Source organism: Macaca fascicularis, chromosome 19 (assembly GCF_037993035.2).
Source record: "Macaca fascicularis isolate 582-1 chromosome 19, T2T-MFA8v1.1".
Taxonomy (NCBI): domain Eukaryota; kingdom Metazoa; phylum Chordata; class Mammalia; order Primates; family Cercopithecidae; genus Macaca; species Macaca fascicularis.
In genome coordinates this window covers 64309053-64322443 of record NC_088393.1, presented here as the reverse complement: position 1 = coordinate 64322443, position 13391 = coordinate 64309053, and the positions used below count along the sequence as shown (strand labels likewise).

At 41.8% G+C, this 13391-nt stretch overlaps 1 protein-coding gene across 5 annotated transcripts in view; it reads right to left on the bottom strand.

Moving 5' to 3' along the window:
• Window positions 1-3917: 3917 nt before the first annotated feature.
• Window positions 3918-13391, bottom strand: part of LOC102118436 (uncharacterized) — a 44772-nt gene continuing 35298 nt past the window's right edge. For 3 of the 5 annotated variants that reach the window (XM_045379635.3, XM_074024875.1, XM_074024874.1), the window contains 4 exons: window positions 12649-12719; window positions 8737-8863; window positions 8384-8476; window positions 3918-5164 (listed from right to left, as the gene is read on the bottom strand). In XM_045379635.3, the coding sequence (XP_045235570.2) occupies window positions 4065-5164; window positions 8384-8476; window positions 8737-8863; window positions 12649-12657 (1329 nt within the window). In that variant the 5' untranslated portion in view covers window positions 12658-12719 and the 3' untranslated portion in view covers window positions 3918-4064. Of the gene's footprint in view, window positions 5165-8383; window positions 8477-8736; window positions 8864-12648; window positions 12720-13115; window positions 13240-13391 lie in introns of those variants that run through there. The other 2 variants (XM_005590453.5, XM_015441251.4) reach the window with 2 other exon arrangements.

Genomic DNA, 13391 nt, shown 5'->3' with positions numbered 1-13391 from the left:
TGAAAAAATATGTATTCTGCATTTTTGGATACAAGTTTCTAAATAAGTCCTTTAAGCCACTAGATTGCAATGGTAAAAACCTCCATGTTTTTATATAATTTGGTATGCTGGATCAGAATTTCCTAAAACATTTTTGCCAACACCTTGAGTTTCCAGACATTTATGCTTTTTAAATTGTTTGACTTACAGGGACACACTACTAACCTTCTATTCAGGAATTATACCTTTATCTTTACATAATATCCCATTTTGCCTAGTGCAGGGTCTAAAAACCAAATCCAGCCTGCTGCCTGCTTTATAAAGTCTGAGTGTGCCACATTGCATTTATGGTCTACAAGTGCTTTGGCTTCACTACAGCAGAGCTGAGTAGTTGCAACAGAGACTGTATGGCCACAGCACCTATATTTATCTTATTTTTATTTTGAGATGGCATCTCAAACTGGAGTACAGTGGCACATCCATGGCTCACTGAAGCCTCAACCTCCCATTCAAGCAGTCTTCCTACCTCAGCTTCCTGAACAGCTGGGACCACAGGCGTGTGCCACCACACCAGGCTTATATTTTTTAAATTGTTTCATAGATACAGGGTTTTCTTATGTTGCCCAGGATGGTCTCAATTTCCTGGGCTCAAGTAATTCTCCCACTTTGGCCTCACAAAGTCCTGGGATTACAGATGTGAGCCACTGCACCTTGCCTTCTCTGGTTTTTTAATTAAGTTTGGGCCAGGCACTATGGCTCCCGCCTGTAATTCCAACACTGGGAGGCTGAGGCAGGAGGATCACTTGATACCATGAGTTCTAGACAAGCCTGGGCAACAAAGGGAGACCCCATCTCTAAAAGAAACAGAAAAATTAGCCAGGTGTGGTGCCATGTGCCTGTATCCCAACTACTTGGGAGGCTGAGGTGAGAGGATCATCATTTGAGCCCAGGAGTTCAAGGTTGCAGTGAGCTGTGATCATGCCATGCACTCCTGCCTGGTCTACAAAGCAACACATTGTCTCAGTTTACTCTTATTGGCAGCAGATGACTTGCCATTGGCAAACTTGTGCTATGAGCCAGAACTATAGATTTCTGAAGATCAATCTCCGCAGATACTACTATAAACCTTCTACCCATATGGTAGTTATGGCTCTCCTTGCTTTTGATGCCAAGAGCTATCACCTGGCTGCTGCCATTATTCTGAGATCCTATCATTCCCATTGCAACTAGAGAGCCCAATTCCCTAACAGCACCTCTTGCAGCCAGCTCTCGCCTAGGGACAGCCACTATCGGCCATCTCCATGATACTTGTTCTCCCTTCTTGTATATCCACTTCTTTTGATCCTGTCCTCATTTGTCATGGCAGTTCTGCTATCTCCATTTTTTTAATGAGAACCAATGCTTTTTCCAAGCTTCAAAAACTGTTCCAGTATCCATTAGAAGCATCTTTTTCCCTTGCCAGTGTGTTAATCTTGTCATACAGTGACCTCATAGCAGAAAACTCTCCCCTATTCAACTTTGTTTTCTACTCCCTGATGCAGCAGTCTCAGCATCTGCTCCCACGTATACTCTTCTGGTTCTTGCTTGTACGTTAGCCAGGTCCTACAGCTCCTTTGGTGTCTGAATCCAGTTCTTACCACAGCAGTCCCAGAACTTCCCCAGTTTGGGGTTGCTGAAATTTGACCCATTATTGATTTGGGGGAAAGATATGTGGAAGAAAGCATTGTTTTAAAGGGAGCATAGACGGTATAGGGAAATCTGGGGATCTGAGCAAGGTGCTCGAATGCACGTGCTAAGAAGTCTACATCCTGACTCAGAGTTGCCACTTCTTCCCCATTAAGTTTTTCCTCCTAAGATTGAAAGTAAAACAAAGGTCCCTACATTTATCACTTTCATTCAACACTGTCCTGGAGGTCACACAGCAATTGCAATAAGAGGAGAAAAAAAAAAAAGGACAGCATGAAGACCAGAAATGAATAAACTTTCTATTTGCAGATGACACCATTGCTTATGAAAAAAATCAATAATCTCTATGACAACTCCAAGAATAAGTGAAATGTTCCAGACAACATGCAAGATAAATGTACAAAACTCAACGTATTTTCATGTACAAGTAGCAAACAACTGGAAAAGTAAAAGACAAACCAATTTACATATTGTGAAAATGTCTATGAATAAGCTTAAGAAAATACATTCAAGATCTCTATATAGAAAATTCCAGGGTATTTCTTTTTTTTTCTTTTTTCGAGGCAGAGTCTCACTCTGTCGCCTGGCTGGAGTGCAGTGGTGCGATCTTGGTTCACTGCAAACTCCACCTCCCAGATTCAAGTGATTTTCCTGCCTCAGCCTCCTGAGCAGCTGGGATTACAGGCGCCAGTCACCACGCCCACCTGATCTCAGGTGATCCGCCTGCCTTGGCCTCCCAAAGTGCTGGGATTACAGGCATGAGCCACTGCGCCCGGCCTACTACAGAGTATTTCTGAGAAAAATTAAAGGAGACTGAAATAGAAGTTATGCTAAGGTTACAGACTGGAAGTCACCGCTGTTAAGTGTCAGTTCTCTTCAGATTTATCTGCAGAGTTGATGCAATCTCAGTTATAATACTGACAGGCTTTTTGGTAGGAACTGATAAGGTGACTCTGAACATTTATTAGAAAATGCAAATAAGCTAGAGTAGTGAGGCCAATTTTTATTTTATTTGTATTTTATTTTTTAACCCAGGAAAGCATCACCAGGATTTTTTTTTTTTTTTTTTTTTTTTTTTTTTTTTAAGAGACAGGGTCTCATTCTGTCAACCTGGCTGGACCACAATGGTGTGATCACAACTCACTGCAGCCTTGAACTCCTGGGCTCAAGCGATCCTCCCACGTTAGCCTCCGAGTAGCTAGGACTACAGATGGGTGCGCCACCATGCCCAGCTAATTTCTAAATTTTTTTTGTAGAGACAAGGTCTTGCTATGTTTCCCAGGCTGGTCTTGATCCTCTGGGCTTAAGTGATCCTCCCGCCTGGGGCTCCTAAAGTGCTGGGATTATAGGCATGAGCCACCATGCCCAGCCTAGAGTTTGTTAAAATAACAACAAAACTGGAAGACTTAGACTACCAAATTTCAAGACTTCCTCTAAAGCTATAATTAAGACAATGTGGAACTGCTGAGAAGACAGAGATTGATGAAAGAGATTATTTCAGAAGGGTACCCATGATAATTGACTTTTGCAAAAGGTGCCAATAACAACATGAGGAGGAAAATGAAAGGCATCTCCCAAAACTGGTGTCACTGTGGGTCAATAATACAGGGGAAAATATAATTCAACCTTTACCTCCTCCATTATCCATAATAAAAACATGAAATAGATCTAACTGTAAAGGGTAAAAATACAAAACAGCTATAGAAAACATGTAAGAAATTCTACATAGGCTCAGCATAGAATAAATAATACTTCTTAGAAGATAAAAAGCATAACTAGGTCAGGCATGGTGGCTCACGCCTGTAGTCCCAGCACTTCGGGAGGCTGAGGCAGATGGACTGCTTGAGCTCAGGAGGTCGAGACAAGCCTGGACAACATGGGGAAACCTAGTCTCTACAAAAAATATAAAAATTAGTTAGGTGTGGTGGCATATGCCTGTAGTCTCAGCTACTTGGGAGGCTGAGGTGGGAGGATCGCTTGAGCCCGGGAGGCAGAGACTGCAGTGAGTCATGATTGTGCCACTGCACTGTAGCCTGGGTGACAGAGTGAGACCCTGTCTGAAAAATAAATAAAAGCATAACCATTAAAAAATGTGATTAATTGGATGTGATCAAACTTAAAGCTTTTGTTTTATCACCATTATGTAAGTGAAAAGGTAGGTTACAGAATAGAAAATATTTCTAAAATCTGGTGAACTCTCATAACTGGACATGAAGAAAAACCTCTAAAAAATAATCAGCAAGACTTCAACACACACTTCACAAAAAATATATATCAGTAGTCAAGGGAAGGCATTTTTAAGTTAAATCAAAAGTACAATGAAGTATCATTCCATACAAACTAAGTACTGGTGATGATATGGAATAATCAGAATTAACATTTTGAGTTTTGGTTATTTGCTAACATTTTCCATTACACATTCTACAGTGTCGAGTAAGGTGAGAGCTGCATCTAAAGGACTTCCCGCACTGACTGCACTGAAAGGGTTTTTCACCAGTATGAATTCTATTATGTTGACAAAGTGTGGAGGAAGTATTAAAGGCCTTCCCACAGGCATGGCATTTATAAGGTTTCTCTCCAGTGTGTGTTCTCTTATGAGTAACAAGGGAAGAGTGCGCACTGAAGGCTTTTCCACATTCCTTGCATTTATACGGTTTCTCTCCACTGTGTGTTCTCTTATGAGTAACAAGGGAAGAATGGGCGCTGAAGGCCTTTCCACATTGCTTGCATTCATAGGGTTTCTCACCAGTATGAACTCTCCTGTGCAGAGTGAGCTGCATGACACGACAAAAGGTCTTTTTGCAGTCCTTACGTTGATACGGTTTTTCTCCAGTGTGAGTTCTCCAATGTTCAATCAGGGAAGACAGGCGCACAAAAGATTTCTTACACTTACTACACTCATAGGGTTTTTCTCCAGAATGAGTTTTCTGATGTCTAATGAGCTGGGCACTTTGAGTGAAGGCTCTGCCGCACTCCTTACATTCATATGGCTTTTCTCCACTATGAATTCGCTGGTGATCCATAAGGGCTGAGGAACGGCTGAAGGCCTTTCCACATTCACTGCATTCATGGAACTTTTCTCGCGTATGTGTACTCTGATGCTGTGTGAGATGAGTCATCTGGCTGAAGGTTTTCCTACATTCCTTACATTTGTAAGGTTTCTCACCCATGTGAATTCTCTCACGCTGGGTAAGGTGTGCCCTCTGGTTGAAGGTTTTACTACATTCGTTACATTTATAGGGTCTCTCTCCCGTGTGGATTCTTTGATGTTGAATGAGAGTTGACCGACGAGTGAAGTGTTTCCCACAATCTAAACACTGATTGCATTTCTTTCGTGTGTGATTTCTCTTACGGAGAGTAAGCTGTGTATTGTGGCAGTATACATTTCCACATTCCTTACATATGTTTCTTGTACATTTTATCACTGTGTCAAACTGAGATAATACTTCATTAATAGCCCTCTTTGCAGATAACTCCTTAATCTCTGCACCTGGTGTATCTGAACGGGGAAAAAAAATCAATGAACAGAAGCAAGTTAAACTAATGTAACACGCCCGCCTTTTATCTTTTCAAACCCACTTTAGGCACCTACTCAAGAAATTAAGCTACCAGTTTTTAAGGTTATATTGATAAGAATGCTTATTGAAATAATATGGAAACAAACTAGGTGTCCCTCATCATTAACCATGGTATATCTCTATCTGTAGTACTACTCAGCTACTAAAAAGATTGAACTTCAGCTGTTTTCTGACCTGCAGGATAATGTATTCAGTGAAAAGAACAAGATGCAGACTTATGTGCTAAGTTATACCACAAGTTTCAAAACACAGAAAGGTAAATGATAGTTTCTGTATACGCATTAACCGGAGGAATTAATGTGTCCAGACAGAAGGCACCTCCAGTTAGTTTACTGCAGAAAACAATTTGACATAATATAGAAACAATAAAATCAATCATATAATCAGGGGCAGACAGGGCATGAATTCTCGTTGATACAGACATTTTGAGATTGAAGAGATCGCTAAGCAAACAGGAAAAATAAGAGGGTCAAGTGCAGGCTGCAAGGAAACAGATTTAGAGCTGAAGAAAACATGTACTGTGGGGAACTGCAGAAGCCAAAATGGCATTACAGGAAGGCTGATCAACATGATCAAAAATTAAAGAAAGGCAATAGGATTTGCGACAAAGACGAACATAATACCCTTCTAACCTGTAGTTATTTTTACTGTTTAGGAGCTAAAGGGCAGAGATGCTGGCTGTGCTTGATGTAAAAGTTAAGAACAGAACCGTGGTCAATTACAAATGACTGAGTCTGGCCTGTTCTTCATGCACTAAACATGTGGGAATCCCAGTTTTTTCCAGATTGAACTGTGTATGTAGACAGTGGAGAGGGCTAACCTCATGAAGGGTGCAAGAGGAGCTGGTTTTACAGGGGACCTCCACCACAAGGCCTAATGATTTTTAAAATGAACTCAAATAAAAGATTATTACCAAATGTGACGATTCAAGCTCATTGTTCTACATCCTTTGCACCACAGAAATATCCATTTTAGCAAGAACCATAAATTAGTCAGATACCAACTACCTTTCAATGTTGTCTTACTCTAATGTCTTGGTCTTACTTTGGTTACCTTTTCTTCATGAACAGTGAGGCCCTGGAATTCTAACACAGGATGTTTCCTGTTTCTCCTGCTACCAATCAATCAGTCCTTCTCTGCTATCCATAGGCAATTCACTTCTTCCATTCCTAAGGGTCCATCACCACAAAACATATAGAAAACACGTTCATCTCCAATTCTGAATTACTATTGAGATCCAGTTACATATTTCTAATGTACATTTCAAAACATATCTTAATTCTAACAATTCCCTAAATAAATATAGCAGAAATGTACTTCATTTCCTCACTTTCTGTAACTTTAAATATCACCAAGTTTTGAAGCTAAAACTCTACTAACTCCCACACACCAAAATAACCCGTTTTAATCAGTTTCTACCAGTTAATTAGTTTCTACTTTGCACAAGGTTTGTGGAAGCAAGTCTTAATCCCCTCACTCAAATGTAAACTCACTGCAAGTTTCTATACTTTTAAACAAACTCAGAAAAGAACACAGCAGGCTTTGAGACTGTTCTCCTAAGAAAGGTGTGCTTCCAAGGTTGGCCCGATTGACCTCTAAGGAACTTGGGTTTCAAGAGGGTTTCTACCATTCCCGAGAACTGGTACAAGCGACTTACCACACCTAAACTATTTGTGCAGATGATGTGGTTTATGCAGAACACCTACTTTCGTTTTGAGAGTCTGGATTTTCAGCATACACTAGGCAGAGGGTACCTTTATGGCTTCCCTAAGTAAAATTCCTTGGCACTAAGTCTAATGTTATCTAGCTGCTATCATCTCACACATACCACACAAGTTGCTGCTAGAGGAATTAAGTACCTCCTTTGTGACTCCACTGGGAGAGGAATCTCAGAAGCACATTCCTGATTTCCTCCAGACCTTGCCTTATGAGCTTATCTTTGCTGATTTTGCTTTATATCTTTTGCTAAAATAAAACTTAGCCATTGTGCAGTCAAGAATTTAACCTTTTCCAAAGAGAGGTCTAGTCTTTGCCCTTGGCTCCTGGGACGTAATCTCTGACACCTTGAAATATCCTGCATGATAAAAGTGTCTCTATTTGCCTATGGGCGTTGGACCACACCAGAGAGTCAAATTATGTGATTTATGTGGGGCTCCAGGTCACATGATATTAGGGCGACCTCCAGAAGGGCTAGAGCCTGAGGTGAGACATGAGCAGTCAGCCATGTCTACATGATGGTGCCCTAATGAGGAGTCTGGATACCAAGGGTCAGCTAGACTTCCTTGGTTGGTCAAACACTGTGCATATTGCCACACATCATTGTTGGGAGGAGTTAACACTGTCCATGACTCCACTGTAGGGGCATAAATGGAAGTCCTCCTAGACTCTGCCCATGTCTTTTTCCTTGGCTGATTTTAACGTGTATCCTTTCATGGTAATAAACTGTAACCATGAGTATAACAGCTTTCAGTGAGTTCAGTAAGTTCTGTGAGTCCTCGTGAATTATCAAACCTAATTATCTTGGGGACCTTTGGATTTGCAATTCATGTCAGAATTCAGGGTGGTCTTGGGGATCCCCATACTTTTCAGCTGGCATCAGAATGATGGTGTTCTTCTAGACTATTCACTAACTTTGCAGGCATGAATACAACGATATCATGACTCCTGTGACTACTCCTAGTAAGTCCTTGAACCTGGAGGTGGTCTTGGGGACTCTCAACAGTTGATTAGTTTTAAAAAAGGAATGAATGTTAATGAATAAATGACCAATGAATATACCCATTCAAACAATCAGACCACTATATAAGTCATTTTACAGTAAAGAAAACAACAGTTATCAAAGAATCAAATAAAAAAAAAGTTGGAGAAACAGGATACTGAGTTTAAAAAGAAGCTTACCATAGACAAAGAGGAAAGACACACCTGTAATTTCTGAGCCCACAGGCATTTATAAAAGTAGATATAAATGGTGGGTGATCAGTATCCTTTTAGGAACTCAAACTCAAGAAGCCTCAATGTCTACATGTGTATGGAACAGTGGAAGACAGCATCCTTCACATCTTAAAGGTGCTTTGCCCTCTAGAACTGGTATGCCTTTCATATACATGGCTTACCCCCGCTAGTTGGTTCTTCATACTCACCTGGCAATGGGACTCTTATCTCTTCTTTCCCCATTATCCAAGGCAGTTTCCTTTTCTCCAACAGTGAAATCACAGATTTAGAAATGGAAAGTCCTGTGAAAATAAATAGAAAGAATTGGCTATGCTCTGGTTACTCAGGTATTCTGACAGATCAACACTGTAATCAAAACACAAGCCATTATAAAAACAAAAAAATTAGAATATCTGGCAGATAGGATAAAGAAAGCTGCTCACTTCAATTTCCACATCTCATGTAAATTCTGAATCTCACCAAAGACTCCCAGTATTTAAAAAAAAAAAAAAAAAAAAAGACACGCTCAAGACATGCTGAATAAAGGGCTTTAAGCACTTACCCAGCCAGACCAGGTTCTGATAATTCTCCAACATCACAGTTGTGTACAAATCTCTCTGAGCAGGGTTCAGGAATCCCCACTCTTCCTTGGAGAAGTCAATGGCCACATCTTGGAATGTCATTGATCCCTGAAACGACAAACACTTTCTTAGAAGAGTCCAAGTAAATAACTGGAAGTTGGGAGGAGCTGATAAGGACTCTGTGTCTTGTAAGAGCAGTTTATTTAAGTTGCTGAAGAACAATACTGTGAAATAGTGTTTGCTAAAATTTGGGTATAGAAAAATACTTAATAAGGGAAACATTCAAGATGAACAGGGTGATTCAAAAAACATTGAATAATTTAAGAAATGTATTGCCCAGAGACTGTGTATCCATGTATTCAAAACCAATTTGTAAAGGAACTATCACAGTTGATTTCATAATCTTACATATTCATAGTATGACCACACATTGACTTTGTCGAAAGCCAGTCATGATCAATTCTATCATGGATCTTTAGTGTAAGCATCAGAATAACTTACAAATTACTTTTTTGCTGAAACAAAATATAGTCTCCTTTCTTTAAATCTGGATTGGACCTACAATTTGCTTTAATCAACAGATTGTGACAGAAGTAACACTAGTTCCAGGTGAAAGCTTTAGGAAGGATTGGCATCTTCTGTTTTGCCCTTATAGGGGCTCATCACACATAAGAAAAGCCAATGAGACATTGCCAATGGCGAGTGAGGGATTCTGAGACTACATCAAATAAAGCTGAGGAACTCAGCTAGCAGCAAACAACAGTGGCCCAGATATATGACTCCAGCTAGTCTAGCTAAATATAAAATATATGAATGAAGAAGCCATCCTGGGGATTCAGGCCCCAGCAGGCATCATAGGATCAGAGATTAATCATTCCCACCCTGTCGAGTTCAGTGTGGATTCCTCACCCATAGAATCATACGAAATAAAGTAGTCCTTGCTCTTGCAGCTACATTTTAGGGTAGTAGATGTAATGGTCCGAAAACTGCAGCAGATGTGTTATTATTTCACCTTATTTGCTTCCATCAGGTGTGCAACAGAAGCAAGGAAGAAGGTTTCATCCTCAGCTACTTTTGAAGAAGCTGGGAAGAACTGAGGATGCCCAGCCTATGGTTAGTTTTCCTTTCCAATATCCTGGGACTTCATCAACTCATAATACAACTATGATTCCCAATTACTCCAATCATATACAGTTGCCCTGTGTCATCCTTTCCAGATACACCCCTGCACCATCTGCAACAACAGTACAAAGGTCAAAAGCTATTGAAACTTTATTGTACTAAACATGAGGCAGAGAAGGTTCCTCTTTTCTCACTTGAATGTGGGGTTTAAGAAATCAGTATCGCTGGGTGCAGTGGCTCACACCTATAATCCCAGTGTTGCTGGACTAAGCTGAGGGTCAGGCTGCTATTTATTGAGGCCCAATAACGAGATGCAGATGAACTGGGGAGGAAGGGAGTTTTTATTTCTGTAGCCAGTTACAGGGAGAAGACCTGGAAATTACTGCCAGACCAACTCAAAATTACAAAGTTTTCCAGAGCTTATATACCTTCTAAGCTATATATCTACGTGTAGGTATGCATTCATCTAAAGACAAGTGATTAACTTCTTTTAATCTATAACCAAAGACTGAGTCTTGAAGACCTTCCTCTGGAGCCTCAGTAAATTTACTTAATCTAAATGGGTGTAGGGTGCTGGAGTGATTACCCTTATCTTGTCTCCTGCTAAACCACGGTGGTTTGGGGAGTTCCTTCAGACCTCCAATAAACTTATTTGTGGAGGCGCAGGGAGTTTCTTCAGACCCCCCAGTAAAACTTGTTTCATCCTAAATGGGTCCAATTAAGAATCCCTTCATTATTTTGTCATGCTTTAAGGCCCAGGAAAGGCCAAGGCAAAACTCTTGGTGGGCTTTTGTTACATTCCAGCCGCTGTATAAGGGTACTGGCTTTTAATATTTAACCTGTCTGTCAGTACTGAAACAGCTGTTACGGAGACCTGTGTTTGGCGAGACGTGGCCTGCCACACCAGCACTTTGGGAGGCCAAGGCAGGAGGACTGCTTGAGCCCAGAAGTTCAAGACAAGGCTGGGCAACACAGCAAGACTTCGTCTCTACAAAAAAATTAAAAAATTAGCCAGGCATGGTGGCTCACACCTGTAGTCCCAGCTACTCAGGAGGCTGAGGCAGGAGGACTGCTTGAACCTAGGAGGTTGAGGCTGCAGTAAGCCATGATCAATATGATGAATTCATGTCCAATATGATCAATTTACACAAACAATCCACCCATCAGCAGATCCCTGATCAAGAAACTGAGTATTACCAGCACCTCCAAGATTCCCCAAGATTGCTTCAAGACACACCTCTTGCTATCCTGAATTCTGTCACCATAAATGAGGAAGACTACAATATTTTTAATGAATATTTTTTCTTGATATTCTTCAGATGCCAGTATTTTCTTTTTCTTTTAAGAGAGAGGGGTCTTGTTATGCTGCCCAGGCTGCAATGCAGTGGCTTTTCACAGGTGTGATCACACTGCACTACAGTGCTGAAATGCTGGGCTGAAGTGATCCTCCTGCCTCAGCTTCCCAAGTTGCTGGGACTACAGGGGTGCCCAGATGCCAGTATTTTTTCTACAACTATATCTTCTAAAAGATTACCAAAAGATACAGGTTGAATATCCCTAATCTGAAATGCTTCAAAATCCAAAACAGAATGAGTAAGGAAAATACTGCCTGTTTTCCTAAAAGAAAGAAAATACAGGCTGGGCGCAGTGGCTCACGCCTGTAATCCCAGCACTTTGGGAGGCCGAGGCAGGCAGATCATGAGGTCAGGAGATCGAGACCATCCTGGCTAACACTGTGAAACCCCGTCTCTACTAAAAATACAAAAAAAAAAAAAAAAAAAAATTAGCCGGGCCTGGTGGCGGGCGCCTGTAGTCCCAGCTACTCAGGAGGCTGAGGCAGGAGAATGGCCTGAACCTGGGAAGCAGAGTTTGCAGTGAGCCGAGATTGTGCCACTGCACTCCAGCCTGGGCGACAGAAGGAGACACCGTCTCAAAAAAAAGAAAAGAAAGAAAATATAAGTTTCCCCTTTGAGAAGAAAATCTATTTTTCAAACAAAATGTCTTGGTGTCTACACTTAGCAGGCTAAGAATCAAATCTGGTTGTATTTGCACAAAATTTCAGAGACCATGCAAACACCCTGAAGAGAACTCTATTTTGGGAAATATAGCCAGCTCATCCATCTTGTCCCTTGCAGCAGACTTCTTGTTCCTCATTTACAGAAAGCCAATAGGTTTTTCCCAGAATTCCACAGATGAAGCCTGTGACTTTATTTTAAGCTGCCCAACTTCAAACTGGAACCTTTGATCCAAAACACTATCTTTGACTAATGTCCTAATAAATGGCCTGACTTTGTTAACCTGGACTTCATGCTCGAGACATCAATCACATTCCCATTCCTCCAAATTTCCAAAGGCAGATTACCGTAACTGAGCCTAAACCACTCACTAGCATTTTCTATGCTGCGTCCTCTCAGTCTGGAGCAGTAAAGAAAGTCAAAGATGACGGAGTATTCACCTCTACTTCAAGAAGATGACAGTCCCCGGATAAAGGCTCTCGTCTTCTCCAGGGAAAGTATCTTTGACCCACCACATAGTGCTTAAAAGAAGACTGGTGACAGTGGAGATTCCGATTAATTCATTCAGTGAATAAAGGAATACTAAAGTACAGGACATGGACTCTGAGAGGTCCCGATAGTCCCATGTGTTGCTGAATGAAAAGACCTGAACCTTGTCTCGGTGTCAGTCTTTACCATCCAAGTAAGCAAAAGTAGATGTGCCCAGGACTTAAAACCTATGATGTTGCACGAAAAGAAGATAAAACAAAAACTTACCTGAGACATGGCTAATGACCACTGCGCTGGAACAGTGTCCTGAACAGTGACCGGGTCCTGGAAATGCAGAGCTAAGGAGAAGGAAGAAAACTTCAGTGACTAGATTCTCGAACCCACTGCCACCCATTTTCAACCACGTTCCTAACAAACTCCAAGAACGAAAGATTTCACGGTCAAAAGAAAACACTGTTTAGCGTGCAGCTCTGGTTTCTAAAACTGTAACTGGGCCTTTTTCAATGCTCCAGTCGCCTACTCTGGGATAGAACCATTCACACAAAGAGTAATTTTAATAATGCCCTCCGTGTACACAAACGCCAACACACAGATCACGCGCGCATTGTTGTCAGGCACCCGCCCCCTCCACACTCAGGCCGGGTCGCCTGCACGGATCCCTGGGCCTCCAGCCATTCGCCGGCCACTCCTCCCCGGAGTGCCTCTGAGACAGACCGCCCCGACGCAACACAAACCTCATAATGGCCCAGGCTCCGCGTGGCGCTGGGAAAATACCGTCCAACAAAAGAGAAACGGCGACGCTGCCCACTCACGTGTCCTTGGAGCCCGCCAACCTGAAGCAGCTGCCGCACCGCGTGTGCCGAGTGGTTTCTGGGAGTAGGCGAGGACTCGCAGTGCGCATGTGCAGCCTCACGCCCCCGCTCCCAGAGACTGGACTACAGAGGCGTCCTTGGCTAAGAGACAAGCTACCTGGGGCACAAAGTACGCATGCGTACTGTCGTCCCGTAGGA